Source organism: Chrysemys picta, chromosome 9, assembly GCF_011386835.1.
Source record: "Chrysemys picta bellii isolate R12L10 chromosome 9, ASM1138683v2, whole genome shotgun sequence".
Classification (NCBI taxonomy): Eukaryota; Metazoa; Chordata; order Testudines; family Emydidae; genus Chrysemys; species Chrysemys picta.
In genome coordinates this window covers 49,297,365-49,318,466 of record NC_088799.1, presented here as the reverse complement: position 1 = coordinate 49,318,466, position 21,102 = coordinate 49,297,365, and the positions used below count along the sequence as shown (strand labels likewise).

Sequence of the window (21,102 nt, the reverse complement as noted above, 5' to 3'; positions counted from 1 at the left end):
CAGTCTAAGGCTGTTGGGGCTGAACAGGCCTTTCCTTGCAATTGCTACAGGCCAGTGTGGCACCAGGCACAGAAACTGAACACAGGAAGATTCTCTCCAGTGCTTTCAATGCTCCTCCTGCTGGCCTGTGGAAAAGAACACTGCCTGATTTGAATGCTGGTAGGACAAGGACCAGACCTGGGGCAGTAGGTAGATTAGGACAAGAAGCCTGAAGTGGGGTAGAACTTGGACTAGGGTGACCAGACAGCAAGTGTGAAAAATCAGGATAGGGGTGGGGGGTAATAGGAGCCTATATAAGAAAAAGACCCAAAAATCGGGACTGTCCCTATACAATCAGGACATCTGGTCACCCTAACTGAGATTGGGAGGAGGAAGACTAGTACTGGGAGCCAGTGGGAGGGAACAAAGATGGGGGAGATTGACTGGATTATGAGCTGGAGGATGGAGAAACTGGGACTGGCTGGGGACAGAGAGTGGGACAAGAACCTGGGGTGCAGTGGGGAGAGACTGCAAGAATAAACTGAGGCGAGCTGGGCAAGAAGATTGAGACTGGGTTGAAGAAATGTGGGGGGGGAGAAGTTGTGGAGGAAGAGACAAGACAGGGAAAAGCTGAAGGGGATGGGGTACAAGTGGTCAGGCTTGAGTGGAATAAAAGAAGGACTGTGACCTCCAGAGGACACTACCCTCCAGAACTAAAATTCTTGAATCTCACCATTCCTTTCGTGACTGATTCAAGTAAGAGAATAAAAGCCTAATATACTGTTATTAAATAGCATGTTACTTCTTCAGTATGAGTGGTAGAAGTCAGAGCTGTGCAGCAGAAGGTCACGGTTTCAAACCTTGCTGACAACCAAGCAAACCCTATTTTACCAAGCCCCTGAAAGCAGCTTGTTCCTGGACTGGGGGCTGCTATTTCCACTGTCAGGCATCTTCCCAGCCAACCAAACATCACCACTGATCAAATTAATGGAGATATCCTATCCCCTAGAACTGGAAGGGACCTTGAAAGGTCATCAAGTCCAGCCTCCTGCTTCACTAGCAGAACCAAGTACTGATTTTGCCCCAGATCCCTAAGTGGCCCCCTCAAGGATTGAGCTCACAACCCTGGGTTTAGCAGGCCAATGCTCAAACCACTGAGCTATCCCTCCCTCCATTTTATTTGGGTGGTTTGCTTGTAAGTTAAGTAGAAATTATCAATTTTTGAAGAGAAAGGCTAGAAGACTTGAGGAAAAAAACAGGGTGTGAACTTCAAAGACAGGGGATATTCATAGATTCTAAGGCCAGAAGGGATCGCTGTGATCATCTAGTCTGACCTCCTATACAACACAGGACATAGAACTTTCCCACAATCATTCCTAGAGCATATATTCAGAAAAACATCCAGTCTTGATAAAAAAATTGCCAGTGATGCAGAAACTACCATGACCCTTGTAAATTGTTCTAGTGGTTAATTACTCTCACCATTAAAAATTGATGCCTTATTTCCAGTTTGAATTTGTCTACTTTCAACTTCCAGACATTGGATTGTGTTAGACCTTTTTCTGCTGGATTGAAGAGCCCATTATTAAATATCTGTTCCCCATGTAGGTGCTTATAGACTATAATCAAGTCACCCCTTCAACCTTCTTTTTGTTAAACTAAACAGATTGAGCTCCTTGAGTCTATCAGCATAAGGCATGTTTTCTAATCCTTTCCTCATTCTTGTGGCTCTTCTCTGTACCCATTTCAATTTATCAATATCTTTCTTAAAATGTGGACACCAGAACTAGACACAGGATTCCAGCAGCAGTCGCATCAATGCTAAATACAGAGCTAAAATAACCCTTCTACTCCTACTCAAGTTTCCCCTGTTTATGCATCCCAGGATTGCATTAGCTCTTTTGGCCACAGTGTCACGCTGGGAGCTCATATTCAGCTGATTATCCACTATCAACCCCAAATATTTTTCAGAGTCACTGCTTCCCAGCATAGTGTCTCCCATCCTGTAAGTATGACCTACATTCTTGGGGTATACATTTACATGTAGCCATATTAAAATGCGTATTGCTTGTGCCCAGTTTACTACGCGATCCGGATCACTCTGTATCACTGACCTGTCCTCGTCACTATTTACCATTCTCCCAATTTTTGTGTCTGCAAACTTTATCAGTGATAATTTTACATTTTCTTCCAGGTCATTAATAATAATGTTAAATAGCGTAGGGCCACAAACTGAGCTCTGTGGGATCCCAGGAATCCTGCATATGATGTGTATGAATTTTGAACTTGGTGGGTATTATAGTTTTCATGCAAAAGGGGCACAAAGTTTTGTGAGATGCCATGCAAGATTTATGCATGTGATTTTAAAAATTTACATACTTTTCTAAGAGTAATTTCCGCTTTTAGTTGTTTAAAACAAGTAATTGTTTCATTTCAGAAACATCAAAGTCCTGTCAAAGCAAATGCCCTATTCCACTTTTGCCCTAGAGCAGACATGGGCAAACTACGGCCCGCAGGCCACATCTGGCCTGCGGGACCGTCCTGCCTGGCCCCTGAGCTCCCGGCTGGGGAGCCTAGTCCCCGGCCCCTCCCCCGCTGTCCTCCCTCCCCCGCAGCCATGCCGCCGCGCAGGCAGCATGGGGAGCGCAGCTGGCTCTGGCCGGGTGTTGAGGCTGTGAGTTCCTATTGCTGGTATTGCGAGGGGGGGTTGGGTAAGGGAGCGGGGGGTCCTGGGAGGCCGTCAAGGGGGAGGGGGCAGTTGGATGGGCAGAGGTTCTGGGGGGGTGGTCAGGGGATGGGGAAAAGGGAGGGTTGGGAGTGGGAGTCCCGGGGGGCCTGTCAGGGGGCGGGGATGTGGATAGGGGTCTGGAGGGGGCAGTCAGGGGACAAGGAGCAGGGGGAGTTGGATGGGTCGGGGGTTCTGAGGGGGGCAGTCAGGGGGCAGGAAGTGGGAGGGGGTGGATGGGGGCGGGGGCCAGGCTGTTTGGGGAGGCACAGCCTTCCCTACCTGGCCCTCCATACAGTTGTGCAACCCCGATGTGGCCCTCGGGCCAAAAAGTTTGCCCACCCCTGCCCTAGAGCCACCATCAGTGCCTCAGTAATACCACTAGAACTTAATACTTGACTTTTCACTTTGGCCACTGGATGGCAGGATTTATATTAGGGTCACCCTTCTTGCATCAGTAAAGATTATGCCTTTATGGGTTGAATTTTAAATGCAGTTCTTAACATTGTGTTTCTTGAGATGCTCAGTGAAGTGCCTGCCTTCACTGTGGCTAGTGAGCCATATGCAGATGAATGCATATTGGTATCATATCAACTCCATTTTTTTTAAAGTCCATTTGGCACTGTGGAACAAAGATGGGATGATATCTCTCCAGGTACCTAATATATAACATATGGCAAATTATCACAGGGAGGCTTTGCAGAGAAGTGAAGTTTCAGCACTGACTGCTGCAGAAAAGAAAAGCCATCTACAGAAGGAACTCTATACCACACAAGAACCAAATCGGCACAGAGTGCTAGCCAGCCTGCTACCCCTCTGTGAGGTTGGCCCCATGACACAAATGGAACACTAGATACTCTAAACTAAGAAATATCCAGGCCACTGTTTACAGAACAGACCTTTGTCCCTTCTGGCTAATGGTATCTGTGACATTCCCCTCTGGTGTTATCTGGACCGGTGATCTGCTAGGTCACTCCAATCCTTGACTGCTGGAGCCAGCCTTATCCTGCTCTGCTGTGAGAGCCCCCACTCCTGGGCTGTTCACACACATCCTCTAGCATGTAAGCTGCTCTTTGGATTGTGCAACCGAATGACACTAGCCAATATCTCTGGTCCCAGACAGAACCCTAGGAACCTCCATCTTGCAGCATCCAGCTATGCCCACTGGACACTGCAAGCTTATATGAGTTCGTCAATTTAACAAAGAAATTGATATGTACCAGGCTTGTTATCCCAAGGGGAGTCTCTGTGGATACGTACCACAAGAGGGAACCATTTACTCTAAACTCCTGCATGACACAGGCCAGAATTTCACCCAGCAATTCCTGCATCAAGCCCAGTAACTTGTGGTTGTAATACAGAAGAGTTAGAAAGACAGCAGACCTCAATTTAAAGTCTCCAGGTGATGGAGAATCCACCTCATTCTTGGTAATATGTTCCAGTGGGTACGTATCCACAGTGTTAAAAAATTGCACCTTATTTCCAATTTGAGTTTTCTTACCTTCAACTTCCACCTATTGGATCTTCTTATGCCTTTGTCTGTGTGAGTCAAGACCTGTCTGGTATCAGAAATCTCCTCCCCACATATGTATTCATTGATTATGAGCAATTCACTCTTAACCTTTTCTTCCATCAGTTCAGTAGACTGAGCTCCTTCAGTCTCTCAGTGTCCTGTAGATTTTCCAGACCTAGAATCTTTCTCATAGCTCTTCTTTCAACCCTCTCAAATTCTCCAATATCTTCTTTAAAGTGTGGACACCAAAACTATATGCAATATTCCAGCAATAGTCTCATTTATGCCATGTGCAGAGGTAATACCACCTCCCTACTCCTACTCAATATTCTTTGAAAGACTAAGTTGGAAGGGGTAGAAGTTTCTCAATTTTCTTAGGGAAGCCAAACTCTAGCTGAATGTCATCACTGGAATGAACCCCACCTACTCCTTTCTGCACCTCTTACAGGAATGGCTCTTTTTCCAAGTTCTCCTACTGCTTTGGCTCTCAGCACAGGAAGACTTTCTAGACTGATTCCCTACAGAATTCTTTTTACATGTGACGATCCTGAGGAAATCAAAATGTAACAGAATAGGACTTGAAAGTACCTTCTTGGAAGAGCAGCTGTGAATGGTGTTCAGACTTCCATAGAGGTCTTGGTGACAGAGGCTGAATTACCACAACCCCGTATTGTAAATGACCCTGCTGCATCCTTTAAAAACACCTACTTCGGGGGCTGCTCTGATTTGCTGCAACCTCCCCATCTCTCCCACCCTTTGCTCCCTCAAGGAAGACTTGCCTCTGCTGAGACCCTGCACCATCGCTTTCCAAGCAGAAGCTGGAGTAACTCAGGCCAAATCTACCCCACAGTACTGACAGCAAGTATAAAAGGTGCCATACCATCAGTTCTGAAATGTATTTGTAGCATGGACCTCTATTACTGACCTGCAGTATTATCTCCTTCTTCTTACTGGCCATTATTCTGCAAGAAGAATAAAAGTCACTGAAACAACAGTACAGAGCAATTGGTGTTTACAGTTCAGAGCCACCTCACAGCAGCATAATCACTGATCTAGTACAAAGGAGGGAGTCCTCTTTCTACAATGGAAATTCACGTGCTGGCCAGCCCGCTGTTGTAGGGAAAGGCTTTTCCATGCCATGCTCAGCCAGCGGGGTTTTACACTGTTCAACAGTGTGTTGGTGGGCTCCTCTGGAAGGATTCATATGGCCAGAAGGGATCATTGTGATCACACAACGTGTTTACTAATCCTTTAATTATTCTAATAGCTCATCTCAGAACCCTCTCCAATTTATCAACATCCTTCTTGAACTGTGGACACCAGAACCTCTCGCAACTCCTACTTGAGATTCCCCTGTTTATGCATCCAAGTATTGCATTAGCTGTTTTGGCCACAGCGTCACACTGGGAGCTCATGTTCAGCTGATTAGCAACCATGACCCCCAAATCTTTTTCAGAGTCACTGCTTCTCAGGAGAGCCTTCATCCTGTCATTTTGGCCTACATTCTTTGTTCCTAGACGTGTACATTTACATTTAGCCATATTAAAATGCATATTGTTTGCCTGTGACCAGGTTAAGAAACAATCCATAGATTCATAGATTCCAAGGCCAGAAGGGACCATTGTGATTATCTAGTCTGGCCTTCTGTAGAATAAAGGTCAGAAAACTTCCCAAAAATAATTCCTAAAGCAGATCCACCAAATCGTTCCAGTGGTTAAATACTCCCACTGTTGAAAATGTATGCCTTATTTCCAGCCTGAATTTGTCTATCTTAAACTTCCAGCCACTGGATTGTGTTATAGATCGCTCTGTATCAGTGACCTGTCCTCTTAATTATTTACCACTCCTCCAATTTTTATGTTGTCTAAAAACTTTATCAATGATGATTTTATGTTTTTTTTCAGGACATTGATAAAAATGTTAAATAGCATAAGGCCAAGAACCAATCCCAGTGGACCACATTAGAAACACACCCATTCCATGATTCCCTGTTCATAATCGCATTTTGGGACCTACCAGTTAGCAAGTTTTTAATCCATTAGATGTGTGCCATGTTAATTTTATATCACTCTAGTTTTTTAACCAAAATGTTGTGTGGTACCAAGTGAATCACCTTACAGAAGTCTAAGTAGATTACATCAACACTATCACTTTCACTAACCAAACCCGTAAGCTCATTAAAAAAATACATCTCAGGCCATCTCAGCCAGAATGGTTAAGTCTGTGTCACATGTCACTGAGCACTGACACACTGCTACTCCCCAGGAGTTTCAATATTTCAAGACAGGTGCTGCGTCATATTCAAGAACCCACTAAAGCAGAAAATCCAGTCCTCTGGCAAAGAACCTACACGAAGCCTCCCATATACACCACAGCCCTATGCAGGTGCAAGGCCAAACAGCCTGCTAACTGCAGAAATTTTTTAGTGCAGTGCTGTTCAGAGGAGTGTTGTATGCAAAGGACACCTCCTTGCTTCTCGGCCCTGTCCTGTGGGGTATGATTGCCAGAGTGCTAGGAGATACTTGCATCACTTGAAACCCCTGCTTAAGCTCAGATGAACACAGCAGGGGTGTTGAATGCCAGTGCAAGAGCTTGAAGTCAGTTCAGAAATAAGGCGAATGGCACACTGGACTGTGCTTCATGGGCCAGCCTATCAAAGGCCTGGGCACCAAGTAAACTAGCTTGGACTACAACATCCTTCTTGAACTGTGGACACCAGTTTGCGGGGAGGGATAGCTCAGGGGTTTGAGTATTGGCCTGCTAAACCCAGTGTTGTGAGTTCAATCCTTGAGGGGGCTACTTAGGGATCTGGGGCAAAATCAGTACTTGGTCCTGCTAGTGAAGACAGGGGGCGGGACTCAATGACCTTTCAAGGTCCCTTCCAGTTCTAGGAGATGGGATATCTCCATTAATTATTATTTTATTATTATACAATCAGGCAAGGGAGTATCCATGGGGACAGTATCAGCACTGCACTGACTGGGGGAGCATGAGCAGGGGGCCAGGTGTAGCCACACATACATAGATAAATCACTAAGCCAACAAACATGAAATCCCATCATTCCGTATGCAGACTATAGCCACACTCACAACAGAGCCAGTGACAGGGAACCTTGTGGGTAGGTTTATCAATAGGCCATTGTAATGGACATTCCTTAGTTTAAAAAGAAATGACTCTCCCATACTAAATCAGTACAAAACACCTTTTATCCTGTACTTTAACCATGGGGTTGCAAGTTGCAACCCCATGGTTCAAAATGTGCAATGCCACTCAAATTTGCCAGAGGGGCAGCTAGGACAAATTTCTTCAGAGGGGTAGCCAGGCCAAATTTGAGTGGCATTGCAACCCCATGCGATAGGTCACATCACCACTCAAATTTGCACTCCCTGACCATCTATAGAAATCTGAGTTAGACCAGCAGCTCTTCATGCGTGATGGTAGATGGCAGGATGGGGGACATGTGGAGAAATGGGGGCCTCTCTGCAGGGGCTGGGAGTCTATGTTCTGCTTGGCTGGGTTGGGGGCTGCTCTAATGAATTTTGGGCCAGGCCCTGTGTGATGCCTCAGTGGTTGCCTGGCTGAGGCTGCAGGTTCCATTGGGAGTGGCTCAGCACTGGGCTCAGGATGCAGCGCTTGAGACTCTGAGCCAACAGTGTCGCTCTTAGAGATGGGTGAGGGGCCAGGCCAGGCAGAGGGGTCTGCTGAAGGGCATGCAGGGCCAGGGGTCCATGGGAAGCGGGATTCCCCTGAGCACGAGGCCCTGCCCTCGCGCCACCCCTTCTCCCTGAGCCCCCGCCCTCGCTCCTCTCTTCCCCCTCCCCCTGTGAGTGGGAGAAGTACAGAAGGGCTCAGTCACTGGCCCCCTTTACTCGCCTCAAGAAGCAGCCAGGCTCCCCTGGCGGTGAGCATCAGAAGGGGAGTCATAGGTCATTTGCTTTCAGGACCAGCTGCCTTCTCCTTGGGATGGAGCAGGATCTTCCAGCCTCGCAGGGGTTGGGGAACAAGAAGTTAATTGTGAGGAGCAGGTTTCCTCTCCCCGTTTTAAAACGACTCTGCCACTTTAACCTTTCCTGTGTTCACCGGGGCTGCAATAGTGACCAGGGAGCAGAGGGATTTGGGGGGGCCTGCCCCTTCTAATGAGGGGAACTCTTTCTCCCTCACACACGCAACACTTTCTCCTCACTCCAAGCCCTGATGTCTACAGCGTTCTCTTGCTGTATAGTTTCTCCCAGTGCAACTCCTCCTGTTTGTTGCAGATGTCAGTCATTCCCAGCCATTCTGAGCGTTTCTGTTTCCCAGTTTGAACACAGGAGGTTGTTTGTCCAGAGCAGTGATGTACATTATGATATTCCACGTGGAGGAAGCTGCTATAGGCAGAGTGCATCACTGCACCAAAGGCACATTATCTCACTGAGGCAGGGAGGGAGATGGATTTGACCAGTTTTAGTGAGTCAGTGGCAGAGTTAAGGAGAATCCAGAGGCCCCCTATGCCTGGTCTGGTGGGACTCCACTGCACATTGTGCACCATCCTCTCTCACATATTCCACCCCCGTGGCGGACGAGAACTGAGTAATGCATGTGGCCAATGTGGGATCTCTGAAGCATGGCACCTGCCCTGCAGAGCCCAGTGTGGCCTGCAGGCTCTGTCGTCACCTAGACATGCGGTGCATGGATAGGTCCCAGCCTGTGCTGCTCCCTGGATCAGAGCAGCCTGGCTGTGGCACATTCTGGGACCTGTTGCTCAAGTTGAGGGCAGCTGGCCTCTGTTTCCATTCTGGCACGACAGAGGAGCGGGTGGACCACATTTGAGTGGTGGTGTGACCCAGCAGTTGGAAGTATATGTGCACAACCTGATGTCATGGTCTCCGCCATCCAGATTGCCATCCATGAGTGCCAGCGCCAGTTCCGGGACTAGTGCTGGAACTGTTTCAACCTTGAAACCAAGAACAAGACCCCCCATGAGAGTATCATCTTCAGCAGAGGTAAGGGACAGAAAGCCGCCCTCCTCCTCCTCCTCCCAGTCTCTTGGGGCAGTGCTTCTAATGGTCATCCTCTCACTACAGCTAAATACAGCAACCAGGCACATGTGGGTGGCTCTCACACATGCCCAGTGCAGTCCCTTCCATGACTGACCAGGCCAGGGAGCCCCAGTGAAGTGACATGGCTGGGAGCTAGAGAGCCAGGTGGAACCACAGGCTCTGTCTGTGTCCAGGAGCCCCAAAACAGAATCCTCTTTATATTCACGACAGACGAGCCCTGCCTCTTCACCACACACCTCAGTGTCTCTGCCCATCCTTTTCCTTTCCTAAATCCCACTTATGCCCAGTGCCTGTTATTCCATAGGATCCCAAGCTTCCTTCAAACTCCAGCCTGACTTCTGCATCCCTCACTCAGCCAAAACTCTCATTGGCCACAATGGGGCTTGTCCCAGGAAGTACTTTGCTTCCCTCCAAAATGAAGCCAGCTCTGTGGGAGTAGCAACTGTTCGGCAGCAATGTTACACAACAATTTAGGACGGGATGTGAACTGGAACATTGTTATCCAATAGGAACTGCGGGGAGGGAGGTGGATTTAGTGGGGACCAAATGTAATTTTATACACTGGAATTGGGTGAATACCCCAACTCATCATCTCCAGGCTCAGTTTCTGCAACTCTGTATCTAGGGATGGAGCCACCCGCCTGGAGAAAGCTCCATTGGGTCCAGATGCAGCAGCCTGTCTGTCTTGTTATACACAGTGGGAACTTGAGAGGGTCTGGACCTAAACAGAAAAAAACGAAGAGACTGTATAGATACAAATGTCAATGGGAAGAAAAATACAACTGGGTAAAACCTGCCAACGGTGATTCTGGTAAAGTCTTTTGTACTTTGTGCCAGTGTGGATTCGCTATTGGGCATGGTGGCAAAACTGACATAAGGCAGCATGCAGCAATCAACTGGACATAATAAAAGCATATAGGCCAAAGGTGGGACAAATATCCGCAAATTCTTTGTCTCTTCAAACTCCATGACTGCCAAGGGGGTGGCTACGGAACTTCTGAACATCTTCACCCGAGTTGGGGTGCCCCAGGAAATCTTGACAGATCAAGGGACAAACTTAATGTCCTAGATGATCAAGCATCTCTGCCAGTTACTCAAAATCAAGACCTTAAGAACATCTGTATACCACCCCCAAACAGATGGCCTGGTAGAGCGCTTTAACCAAACCCTAGAAACAATTCTCCGAAGGTTCGTCCTGATGGATGTCCGGCATTGGGACCAGCTGCTCTCACCTCTCTTGTTCGCAGTCTGGGAAGTACCCCAGTCTTCCACTGGCTTCTCATCATTTGAGCTTTTATATGTGAGGCAAACCCGCGGGATTTTAGACCTTGTGCGAGAAATGTGGGAAGAGCAACCGTCCCGAGCTAACAACTTGGTACTGTATGTTTTAAACCTGAGGGAGAGGCTTGAGGCCCTAGGCTTGTTCACCATGGAGAACCTCCTACATACCCAGGATACCCAAGAAGTGGCCTACAATAAACAGGCGTGTCTCCGGGAGTTTCACCCTGGTGACCAGGTGCTGCTATTGTTGCCCAGTTCAGAATTGAAGCTCCTGGCCCGTTGGCAAGCACTGTATGAGATGATCCGATGTGTAGGGCAGGTGAACTATGAAATCAAGCAACCAGATAAACGTAAGGTACAACAAATCTACCACGTGAACCTGTTAAAACCATGGAAAGCCCAGGAAGGCTTACTAATAGTGCCTTACCCACCAGAGCCTGAACTGGGCCCACAGGCCATGAAGGCCTCAACTCCAGGGATGGTCAAGACTGGGAACAATATAACCCCAGAGCAGAGAGGTCAGGCGCAAAAACTGATCACTGCCTTCTCTTCCGTTTTCTCAACCCGACCAGGGCAAACTCACCTGATAACTCATCATATTCACACGGACCTGGGCGTTAAGGTCAGAGAAAACCCGCATCCCCTTCCCCAGAAGCTTAGAGAGACCATGAAAGAAGAACTTCGCTCGATGTTAGCTTTGGGGGGTGATTGAGGAGTCGCTTAGTGACTGGAAGAGCCCCGTGGTACTGGTCCCTAAGCCCGTTGGAAGCACCTGCTTTTGCATTGACTTCCATAAGGTCAATGCAGTATCGAAGTTCGATGCCACAGGTTGATGAACTGCTTGACCGTCTGGGCTTTTTCAGTTCCAGACCATGCCCTTCGGTTTGCATGGGGTTCCGGCCACATTTCAGTGGCTAATGGACCGAATTCTCTGCCCCCATAGCAGGTATGTAGCTGCATACCTCGACAACGTGGTAATTTATAGTTGCAACTGGCAACACCATTTGAAACATATGACTTTGGACCTCCAGTCCCTCCAGGAGGCTGGCCTGACAGCGAACCCTGTCAAATGTCACCTTGGGAAGAATGAGACCACCTAGCTCGGGTACACATTGGAAAAAGGCTTGATCCGACTCTTCATTAGCAAAGTTCAGGCCCTCCAGCTGTGCCCCATGCCGTCCTCAAAGAAGCATGTATGCTGATTCCTGGGACTAGCCAGGTATTACCGCCACTTTATCCCAGGATTCTCCTCCATTGTGGCCCCCCTGTCCAACCTCCTCAAGAACAAGAGTCCTAAAAGGATCCAGTGGACCAGAGCCTGTGAAGAGGCGTTTCAAACTCTGAAGGCCCGGCTCTCTCAGGCACCCATCTTGTAAAGCCCTGACTTCGCCAAGGAGTTTTTGTTACAAAGAGACGCCACAGACGTGGGCCTAGGAGCTGTTCTATCGCAGGGAGTCGGGGGCGATGAACACCCCATCTTATATATTAGCAGGAAGCTATTCCCGCGAGAGGAGACCTATTCTGTAATTGAGAAAGAAGTCCTGGCGGTAAAATGGGCCATGGATTCACTCCATTATTATCTTCTGGATGCGCACTTCACTCTCGTTACCGACCATGCCCCCCTCCGCTGGCTCCATGCCATGAAGGACACAAATCCCCGAGTCATGAGGTGGTACCTTTCCCTCCAGCCCTTCTCCTTCTGCATCCAGCACCAGGCCAGGAGAGCCCATCTGAATGCAGACTTCTTTTCATGGGATGGTAGAGAGCAATTGGAGGGGGGACAGATCCCAAAGGGAGTCATGAGGTGAGGGATGTGTGATGGAGCAGAGAGACTGCAGCCAGGCACAGCAGGGGTTAAGGAACACCTGTGGGTTCAGCTAGCCCTGCCCTGTTATACCTGCAGCCAATGCTAGGCCTGGAGGGGGGAGAAAAGAAGGGAGCCTGGTTCAGTCAGGGGCTGACTGGCAAAGAGGCAGGAGCCGTGTTTTCCTCAGGAATTGAAATTGGGGGGGTGTTTGAATTTACAGGGAGGTAGGGATTCGGGGCCAATGAGGGGTGAGACTGTGAGGGTGAAGGTGGGCTGTATGGCATCATAGTAAAAACTGAAAAATGTTTCATGACCATTTTATTAGATTTAACTCATGTTTTAAAATCATCACACAAATTAAAGTTGGCTACTCAAGCCTTCTGTGAAGCACTACATCTACATCCTTGTTGGTTTCTTGTTATAATTTTGTGCAACTCTGTTAATGAATTTCTTGAATGCAATGCGTTCATCTTTGGTGGCTTCTCCTGTGTCTGGTATTTCCATTCCTTCAATTGATATGCTCATTAGTTCATTCACATGATCAGGCAGAAGGCGACTTCTTTCATAACACAAAATTCTATTAAATGATGAAAAAGAACACTCAACTGTAACTGTTGTGACTGGGAGTAGCAAGAGATGAATTCCTACTTCTTTCATCCCAGGAAACATAGCATAAAGATTGGGTCGAGCCACTAGTGATGATAAAAAAGAAGTTGAAGTCAAATCTTCATTAATTTGTCGTATGATATTCCACTCTGTGTTCAAATTCTCTATTCTGTCCTGAGCATGTGGAAGCCCCATTGCTGGTAGTGCCTCACTCCACTCAACTGTCAGTGTTTTATAGGACAGGTATCTGTAAAACCTAGGTAGAGGCTGAGTAGAATCTAGAAGTCACTGTTGTAGATTTTTAAGAATCAAGTCTGTGTACTTTTTCAGTTGTCTTAAACACTTCTTGTCCTCTTCACTTAAGGATTCAATATAAATGCCTTCATTAGTCAACTTCTGGACTGAAGTTTTTGCTTCTTTCAGTACTTTTTCAATGGATAGCTCTCTGATTGATTCAAATGTAGCTTCTATTGCTGGACAAAGATTTACTACTGTTGTAGCAGATGCCTGGACGGCATTGTTTAATGACCCAAGTGGTTTCAACAGCAGACTTACAAGAGAGAGAATGGTCTTCTCTGAATGTAGTAGCAAAAGTAATCCACCAGCCTCACTACTTAGATCCATCCCATCTTGGTAGATACTTTCCAAAGCCAGTAATAATGGCTGGAGTAATTTTAAGACAACAGCCAAGGATTGCTCATGAGAAAGCCAGAGGGTTTTCCCAGATTGGGCTAATTTGAACTTCAGTCCCAGTGTATCTTCTATATTTTCCAAGATATTCAGTCTTTTTGGACTCTTGCTGAAAAAAGAATATAATGAAGACATTAAATTTATAGCTTTTTAAATGTCTTTTGAAGAGTCTGCACCTTGTACTAGCACTAGTTGGAGTAGATGGCCTCTGCAGTGTGTATAGGAGACATTAAGGTTACACTTTTCTCTGAGCAAAATTTGTACTCCACTATGTCTTCCAGAGCAGCTCCATCAAATGCACAAGCAGCCATCTGTTTGGGGTCCAGTTGACAAGCATTTAACTCTTCTAAGATGTGGGTTGTCACAGATGCAGCCAATGTGTCTTCTATAACTTGAACATCTAGAAATGCATCTACTGGCCTACCACTGACATCAAGATAACGTACACAATGACTTAATACTTGATGCCCTTTGCATCAGTGCATTCATCAACCATGTATGCAAATGTTTTGAATGTGGTGAGAGAGTTCTTCACTTTTTCAACTGTTGAGTCTTTCACTGTTGCACCACATGCTTCTAGCCAGTCAGTTGAGTTACTTGCAGAAAGCTAGTGAGCATTTGCTGGTCTTGTTCGGAACCAGTGTTCAACTTCAGGATGAACAAGTGACGATGCACTTAACATTGGCCTCCAGTTTGTAGTATGTGGTATCTCTTGCTTAAATAGGAAGTATGATGCCACAGCCATGTTTGTTCGCATGAACTGTGTTGTGTCTCCAGCATTCTTAACAGCCTCATTAACACTCACCGGTGTTGTCCTTGGTCAATGGAGACTCAGAGTTCAGAGGTGCTTTCACATGAGTTCACCTCCCAGGTGGGGGCAAGAAGGCACCTTGCTCGTTCCTCCAGCTGCTCACTGTTTGGTCTGGTCACTGTTGTTCGTTGTGCCACCGTTCACTCCATCGCTCTGTTGCCAATGGCCCTGTGCCATCATCTTCTGCTGCCACCTGCCACTGTGACCTCTGCGAGTTGGTCTCTTGAGGTTCCACTCTGCTCTCAGTGATTTCAACTGAGCTCTCAGTGGGGGGAACCTTGCTGCTAGTGCAGACTGGGCCGTCTCTTCTACAGAAATACTGTCCCACAGCAGGTCTAAGCACTAAGGGTACGTCTACACTTACCTCCGGGTCCGGCGGCAGGCAATCGATGTTCTGGGATCGATTTATCGCGTCTGGTCTAGACGCGATAAATCGATCCCGGAAGTGCTCGCCGTCGACGCCGGTACTCCAGCTCGGCGAGAGGAGTACGCGGCATCGACGGGGGAGACTCCCTGCCGCGTCTGGACCCGCGGTAAGTTCGGACTAAGGTACTTCGAATTCAGCTATGTTATTAACGTAGCTGAATTTGCGTACCTTAGTCCGAAGTGGGGGGTTAGTGTGGACCAGGCCTTAGACCTGATTATCAGTGATTTCAGCTGTAGTGGTTGTAACGGTGCACCCCATAAGTCTTTATAAAAATATGCTTATAAATGTATATATAACGTAACTAGGATATGTTTTATGCTACATATGCCATGTAACATATCTCAGTAAAGGTTATGATCTACTAAATCTATTAATCCTATTTGTATGCATGTATCATTTTTGTATTCGAAGTTAATAATATTGGCTGTGTACTGGCTTAAATTTTAAGTAGCCTTTGTAAAGCATTTGATCAGCTTCTTAAGAAAGAAATGTGCAAATTAAGTGCCCAATCAAGAAGCACTTAAGGAACAATGAATCTTGGGAGGCTCCAATCCACATAAGAAGTCTACATGAGAATGTTCAAGGTAGCAAGTAAGCAATGGCTGCTGCCTGTAAAAACTACGATACCCACACAAGGAAATAAAGAAACAAATCAACAGAGCCAGACGTGTACCCAGAAGCCTCCTGCTACAAGACAGGCCCAGAAGAGAAACCAACAGAACTCCACTGGCCATCACCTACTGTCCTCAGCTTAAACCTCTCCAACGCATCATCAGTGATCTACAGCCCATCCTGGACAATGATCCCTCACTTTCACAGACCTTGGAAGGCAGGCCAGTCCTCACCCACAGACAATCTGCCAACCTTAAGCATATTCTCACCAGCAACCACGCACCGCACCATAACAACTCTAACTCAGGAACCAACCCATGCAACAAACCTCGATGCCAACTCTGCCCACATATCTACACCAGCAACACCATCACAGGACCTAACCAGATCAGCTACAACATCACCGGCTCATTCACCTGCACGTCCACCAATGTTATATATGCCATCATATGCCAGCAATGCCCCTCTGCTATGTACATTGGCCAAACTGGACAGTCACTACGCAAGAGGATAAATGGACACAAGTCAGATATCAGGAATGGCAATATACAAAAACCTGTAGGAGAACACTTCAACCTCCCTGGCCACACAATAGCAGATGTAAAGGTAGCCATCTTACAGCAAAAAAACTTCAGGACCAGACTCCAAAGAGAAACTGCTGAGCTCCAGTTCATTTGCAAATTTGACACCACCAGATCAGGATTAAACAAAGACTGTGAATGGCTAACTACAGAAGCAGTTTCTCCTCCCTTGGTGTTCACACCTCAACTGCTAGCAGAGCACCTCACCCTCCCTGATTGAACTAACCTCGTTATCTCCATACTGGTTTATACCTGCCTCTGAAGATTTCCATTACTTGCATCTGAAGAAGTGAGGTTCTTACCCACGAAAGCTTATGCTCCCAATACTTCTGTTAGTCTCAAAGGTGCCACAGGACCCTCTGTTGGAAATAAGGTGTAAATTTTTAATAGTGAGAGCAATTAACCATTGGAACAACTTACCAAGGATGGTGGATTCTCCATCACTGGCAATGTTTACATCAAGATTGGGTGTTTTTCTAAAAGATCTGCTCTAGGAATTAGTGTAGGAAAGCTCTTTGGTCTGTGCTGTACTTGAGGTCAATCTAGATGATCACAATGGTCCCTTCTGGCCTTAGGCCATGTGTACACTAGCACTTATGTCTGCAAAACATTTGTTGCTCAGGGGTGTGAAAAAACACCCTCTGAGTCAGGGCCGGCTCCAGGCACCAGCGAAGGAAGCAGGTGCTTGGGGCAGCTAATGGAAAGGGGTGGCACGTCCGGGTCTTTGGCAGCAATTTGGCAGTGGGTCCCTCAGTCCCTCTCTTCCTCTTTGAGCTGCCGCCGAAGTGCCGCCGAAGAGAAAGAGAGGGAGTGAAGGACCCGCCGCCAAATTTCCACCGAAGAATGAAGCAGCGTGATTGAGTTGCCTCCGAAGTGCCACCGATTGGCTTTATCTTTTTTTTTTTTCCCCGCTTCACCGCTTGGGGTGGCAAAAAGGCGGAGCCAGCCCTGCCCTGAGTGACTTAAGTTTTGCCGGCATAAGCCCTCGCCTGCACAGCACTATGTTGGCAAGAGACGCTCTCCCGGTGACACAGCTACCACAGTTCATTGAGCTGGTTTTATTATGTCGACGGGAGAGCTCTTTCCCGTCGGGATAACGTGACTACACGAGCGATCTTACAGTGGCCCAGCTGTATCGGTACAGTTGTGCTGCTGTAAGCTTGTAAGTGGAAACATGGCTTTAGAATGTTTGAATCTCTGGTGAGCAGCCCTTCCACATATGACCAGCCGAGATACATGCACAGCTGTGGGAAATGAGGGGCCTTGTGCACACTTATGTGCTTGGCAATAGGCTGTGTGTCAGAGGGAGAGTTTGAGGAACTTGGTGTGTTTGTACCTAACAGCCATAACACAATCTGTGAGAGCCAAATTGTTTTTCTCCCCAATAAATGAATTGCCAACCACATCTTTACCTAACAGGTTCTCATTTACAAATATGTGAACAACAAAAAGCAGAGCAATATTTGCCTGATTCATAGATTTCAAAACAGTGTGACAATTTGGCACCCAGGACTGAAATTTAAATTGCTGCAACATTAAAATTGAAGGGAAAACATTTGGCCTCATTAAATCCATGTACCAGTCCATCAAATACAGGATAAAAATAAACAGGAAAGGAGACCTTTAAGCAAGAATGGGGAGTAAGAAAGGAATGTAACAGCATGGCCTTCTTCAATCTGGCTCACCAGCCCCACTGGAACCGTCCCCAGAATCTGAGTCTCCTACAAAATAACTCAGAGATCAAGTGCCTGCTGGGTGCTGATGACTGATCACACTGGCACCTACACTGGTCTATGGAGAAACTGACACTTTCTAGAAACCTGCTGCTTGGAACAAACATCAGGACATTTCAGGAACAGCCCAGAAGCAACCAAAACAGAGTAACATTTTATTACATATCTGGCATCAGAATCCAACCCATTCTACTACATGGGAGTGAACTCTAGGGCCTGACTTCAACCACACCCTATGGCAGTGGTTCTCAAACTGTGGGTCCCGACCCCCTTTGAATGGGGTAACCAGGGCTGGCTTAGACTTGCTGGGGCCCGGGGCTGAAGCCTGAGCCCCACTACGCAGGGCCAAAGCCAAAGCCCGAGGGCTTCAGCCCTGGGTGGCAGGACTCAAGTTTCAGGCCCCCTGCCTGGGGCTGAAACCCATGAGTTTCAGCTTTGGCCCTCCTGCCTGGAGCGGTGGGTCTCGGACTTTGGCCCTCCACCCAGGGAAGTGGGGCTTAGGCGGACTCAGACTTTGGTCTCCCCTCCTGGGGTTGTGAAGTAATTTTTGTTGTCAGAAGGGGGTCACAGTGCAATGAAGTTTGAGAACCCCTGCTCTAGGGTCACTGGAATAAAACCCCAGCAGAAGCCCTGCCTCTGTAGGTCTGCAAGTCCTCTGTGGCTACTGAGCCCCACTGGGCAGGCTCCCCCTGCTCATCAACATAAAGACAAGCACATTCAACTTCTGGTGCCACCTCAATCAAAGTAGCAAATGCTCCAATCTGCACAAAGTAAAAGAGTCAAAAACTAAATCCAAATGAAAATATCCATCCTCACACATCATTGCTCCGTGCTCAACAGCTCCCACCTCCAACCAGCAGAGGAGCTCAAGGTGTCAGCCCAGCCCCTGCAACACCAATCTATGAGGCACGGGAAAGAACAGATCAAATCAGCATCAAAGGGGACTGGGACAGCTCCCTGTACAGAACTCTCACGAGCAGAGACCTCGCGGGTGACCTTGTGCAAAATGACAGCCAACTTTCGCTCTTAGGTACAGAATCAGTGACCACATGCTGGAGGTGAGACTGGGAAGTCCAAAGCAGAGAGCAGCAACTTTGCAGTCAAGGGGACAGAGCAGAGATTGAGACAGAGAAACATGTTCTACTCCAATGTCCCAAATACCACCAAGTGCATGAAAAATATTTCCTCAAACCATCAGGAACCACCCAGTCTACCTCATCAGCGAGTAAGGAGAAAAACTGTGCCTGGCCCTGGGAGAAAGTAGAGAGATGGCATGGCACCAAGTGACGGAGCACCCTGCTCCCAGATCAAGACTGGATAGCACTGACAAAAGGACGCAGCTCAGACTACACATGCAGTGTGTGTCCTCATCCTGAGGGATCGCCCCATCTATGATGGAACCCCGAATTTACTTGTTTTACATTGGGGCAGCACTTGTCCCACTCACCCAGCCACTAAGGTCTCATTGAACCGACCTGAGCTCGTGTTGGCACAGAGTGCAATCAGCAGGGGTGTGCAGTGGCCGTAGGTGTGACTGTCTGGGTGGGAAGGAAGGAAAGGCTCCTCGCTTGTCACTTTCTGTTAGTTCTTAACAAAGTGGTGCGGGCGACGGCGAGGTCACAGGGCCCCCCATCCTAATGCGGGGGTTGGAGCGAGGGTACAGGCCTCCCCATCCTATCTAATGCAGTGGGGGGGAGTAAGGGCGCAGGGCTGCCCACATCCTAGCAAGCACAGTGGAGAGGGGAGGGGTGACCAGGCCTTGGGAAGGCCAGGGGGCATCAGGGCTAGGGGGAGAGGGGGCTAGGGGTAGCAGCGAGGACTGTGGACCACGAGAGGAGAGAGGACCAGGACTTCCAGGGGTGGGGGACTCTAGGGAGCAGGAGGGGCTGGGGTACTGGGGCAGAGGGAGCTCGAGGGAGCCCAGGGGGGTCCAGGGATACCTGGCTGGGGGCCTGGTACCTGGGCTGTGGGGGGGGACTCTAGGGAGCGGAGGGAGCTGGGCATACCAGGGCTGGGGGGCCAGGTTACTGAGGGCTCTAGGGGCAGAGGGGCTGAGGTACCAGGGCCAAGATGGCTCTAGGGGGCAGGGGCCAGGCCAGGGATACGAGAGTTGGGGGATCTAGGGGGTGTGGGTTATCAGTGGGGTCTAGGGGATGGGGTACCAGGGCTGGAGGTACTAGGGGGCAAGAGGCTGGGTCTGGGCGGTTCTCGTGAGCAGGTGGCCGGGTTACCAGAGGACTCTAGGGGGTGGAGGGACCGGGTCTGGGGGGCTCTAGGAGGTGGGGGGTGGGTTACTAGGGAATGGGGGACCTGGGGTGGGGGGGGGCTCAGCTGGGAATACCAGGAAGGGGGCTCTAGGAGGCAGGGGACTAGGGGTACCTGGTGTTGGGGGGGGGCTCTAGAGGGCAGGGGGGGCTGGGTCAGTAAGGGGTGGGGAGCCAAGCCAGGAAGGAGGGCTCTAAGGGGCGGGGGGCTGGGTTACCAGGGGACACTAGGGGGCAGGGGGTTAAGCCAGGGATACCTGGGAGGAGGCCTCTAGGGGATGGGGGGGGCAGGTTACCAGGGGTTTCTAACTTCTCGGTGGCAGGGGATATTTGGGGTTGGGAGCTCTAGGGAGCAAGTTACCAGGGGACTCAGGGGCGGGGGTACCTGGGGTGGGGGAGCTCCAGGGGGCAGGGTGGCCGGGTTACCAGGGAACTCGGGGGGGAGGGGGGAAGAGAGGCTCTAAGTGTGGGAGGACCGGGTTAACAGAGGGCTCTAGGGGGCGGGGGGCCCGGGGTACCTGGGGGGAGGCTCTAGGGGACGGGGGGGGGCGAGCCGAGCCGAGGATACCGGGAAAGGGGGCTCTAGGGGGCGGGGAGTACCTGAGGTTCGGAGGCGTGAGCCGGAGGGGAGCTCTAGGGGCTTCCTGACTCCAGGTCCACGGAGCCGAACAAGGGACCCAGATCCCGCCCCCTCCCCCGCCGATACCTGCAGCAGCACAACCCGCGGGGCTTCTGACACCGCGTTTCCCGGCAACGGTCTCCCCAGTGACCGAACCAATGCACAAGTGACTCGGGAGACCCGCCCCGTCCCACAGCCCGTCCCACCCCACGTCCCACCCCCACCCCCTTCTCTATAATCCCCTCCCGCGTAACTACCCATACACATCCCACCCCACGCCCCATATACACCAACAGCTATACACCCCACCCCCAATCTCTCCTACATACACTTATTCGCCCCACACCACATACCCCCATCTTCCCCTACATACCCGCAACCCCACATGCCTCCTGCCCCATACACCCCCACACA

General features: G+C 49.0%; 1 protein-coding gene across 1 annotated transcript in view; it reads right to left on the bottom strand.

Annotated features, from left to right (window-relative positions):
- The window catches only part of NME9 (NME/NM23 family member 9), a 36,254-nt gene extending 15,526 nt beyond the window's left edge, over positions 1-20,728 (bottom strand). The window contains exons 1-2 of the mRNA XM_065556170.1: positions 20,670-20,728; positions 5,143-5,200 (exon numbers count right to left, since the gene is read on the bottom strand). Coding sequence (XP_065412242.1) covers positions 5,143-5,175 — 33 coding nt within the window. The 5' untranslated portion in view covers positions 5,176-5,200; positions 20,670-20,728. The remainder of the gene's footprint in view (positions 1-5,142; positions 5,201-20,669) is intronic.
- Positions 20,729-21,102: the final 374 nt, after the last annotated feature.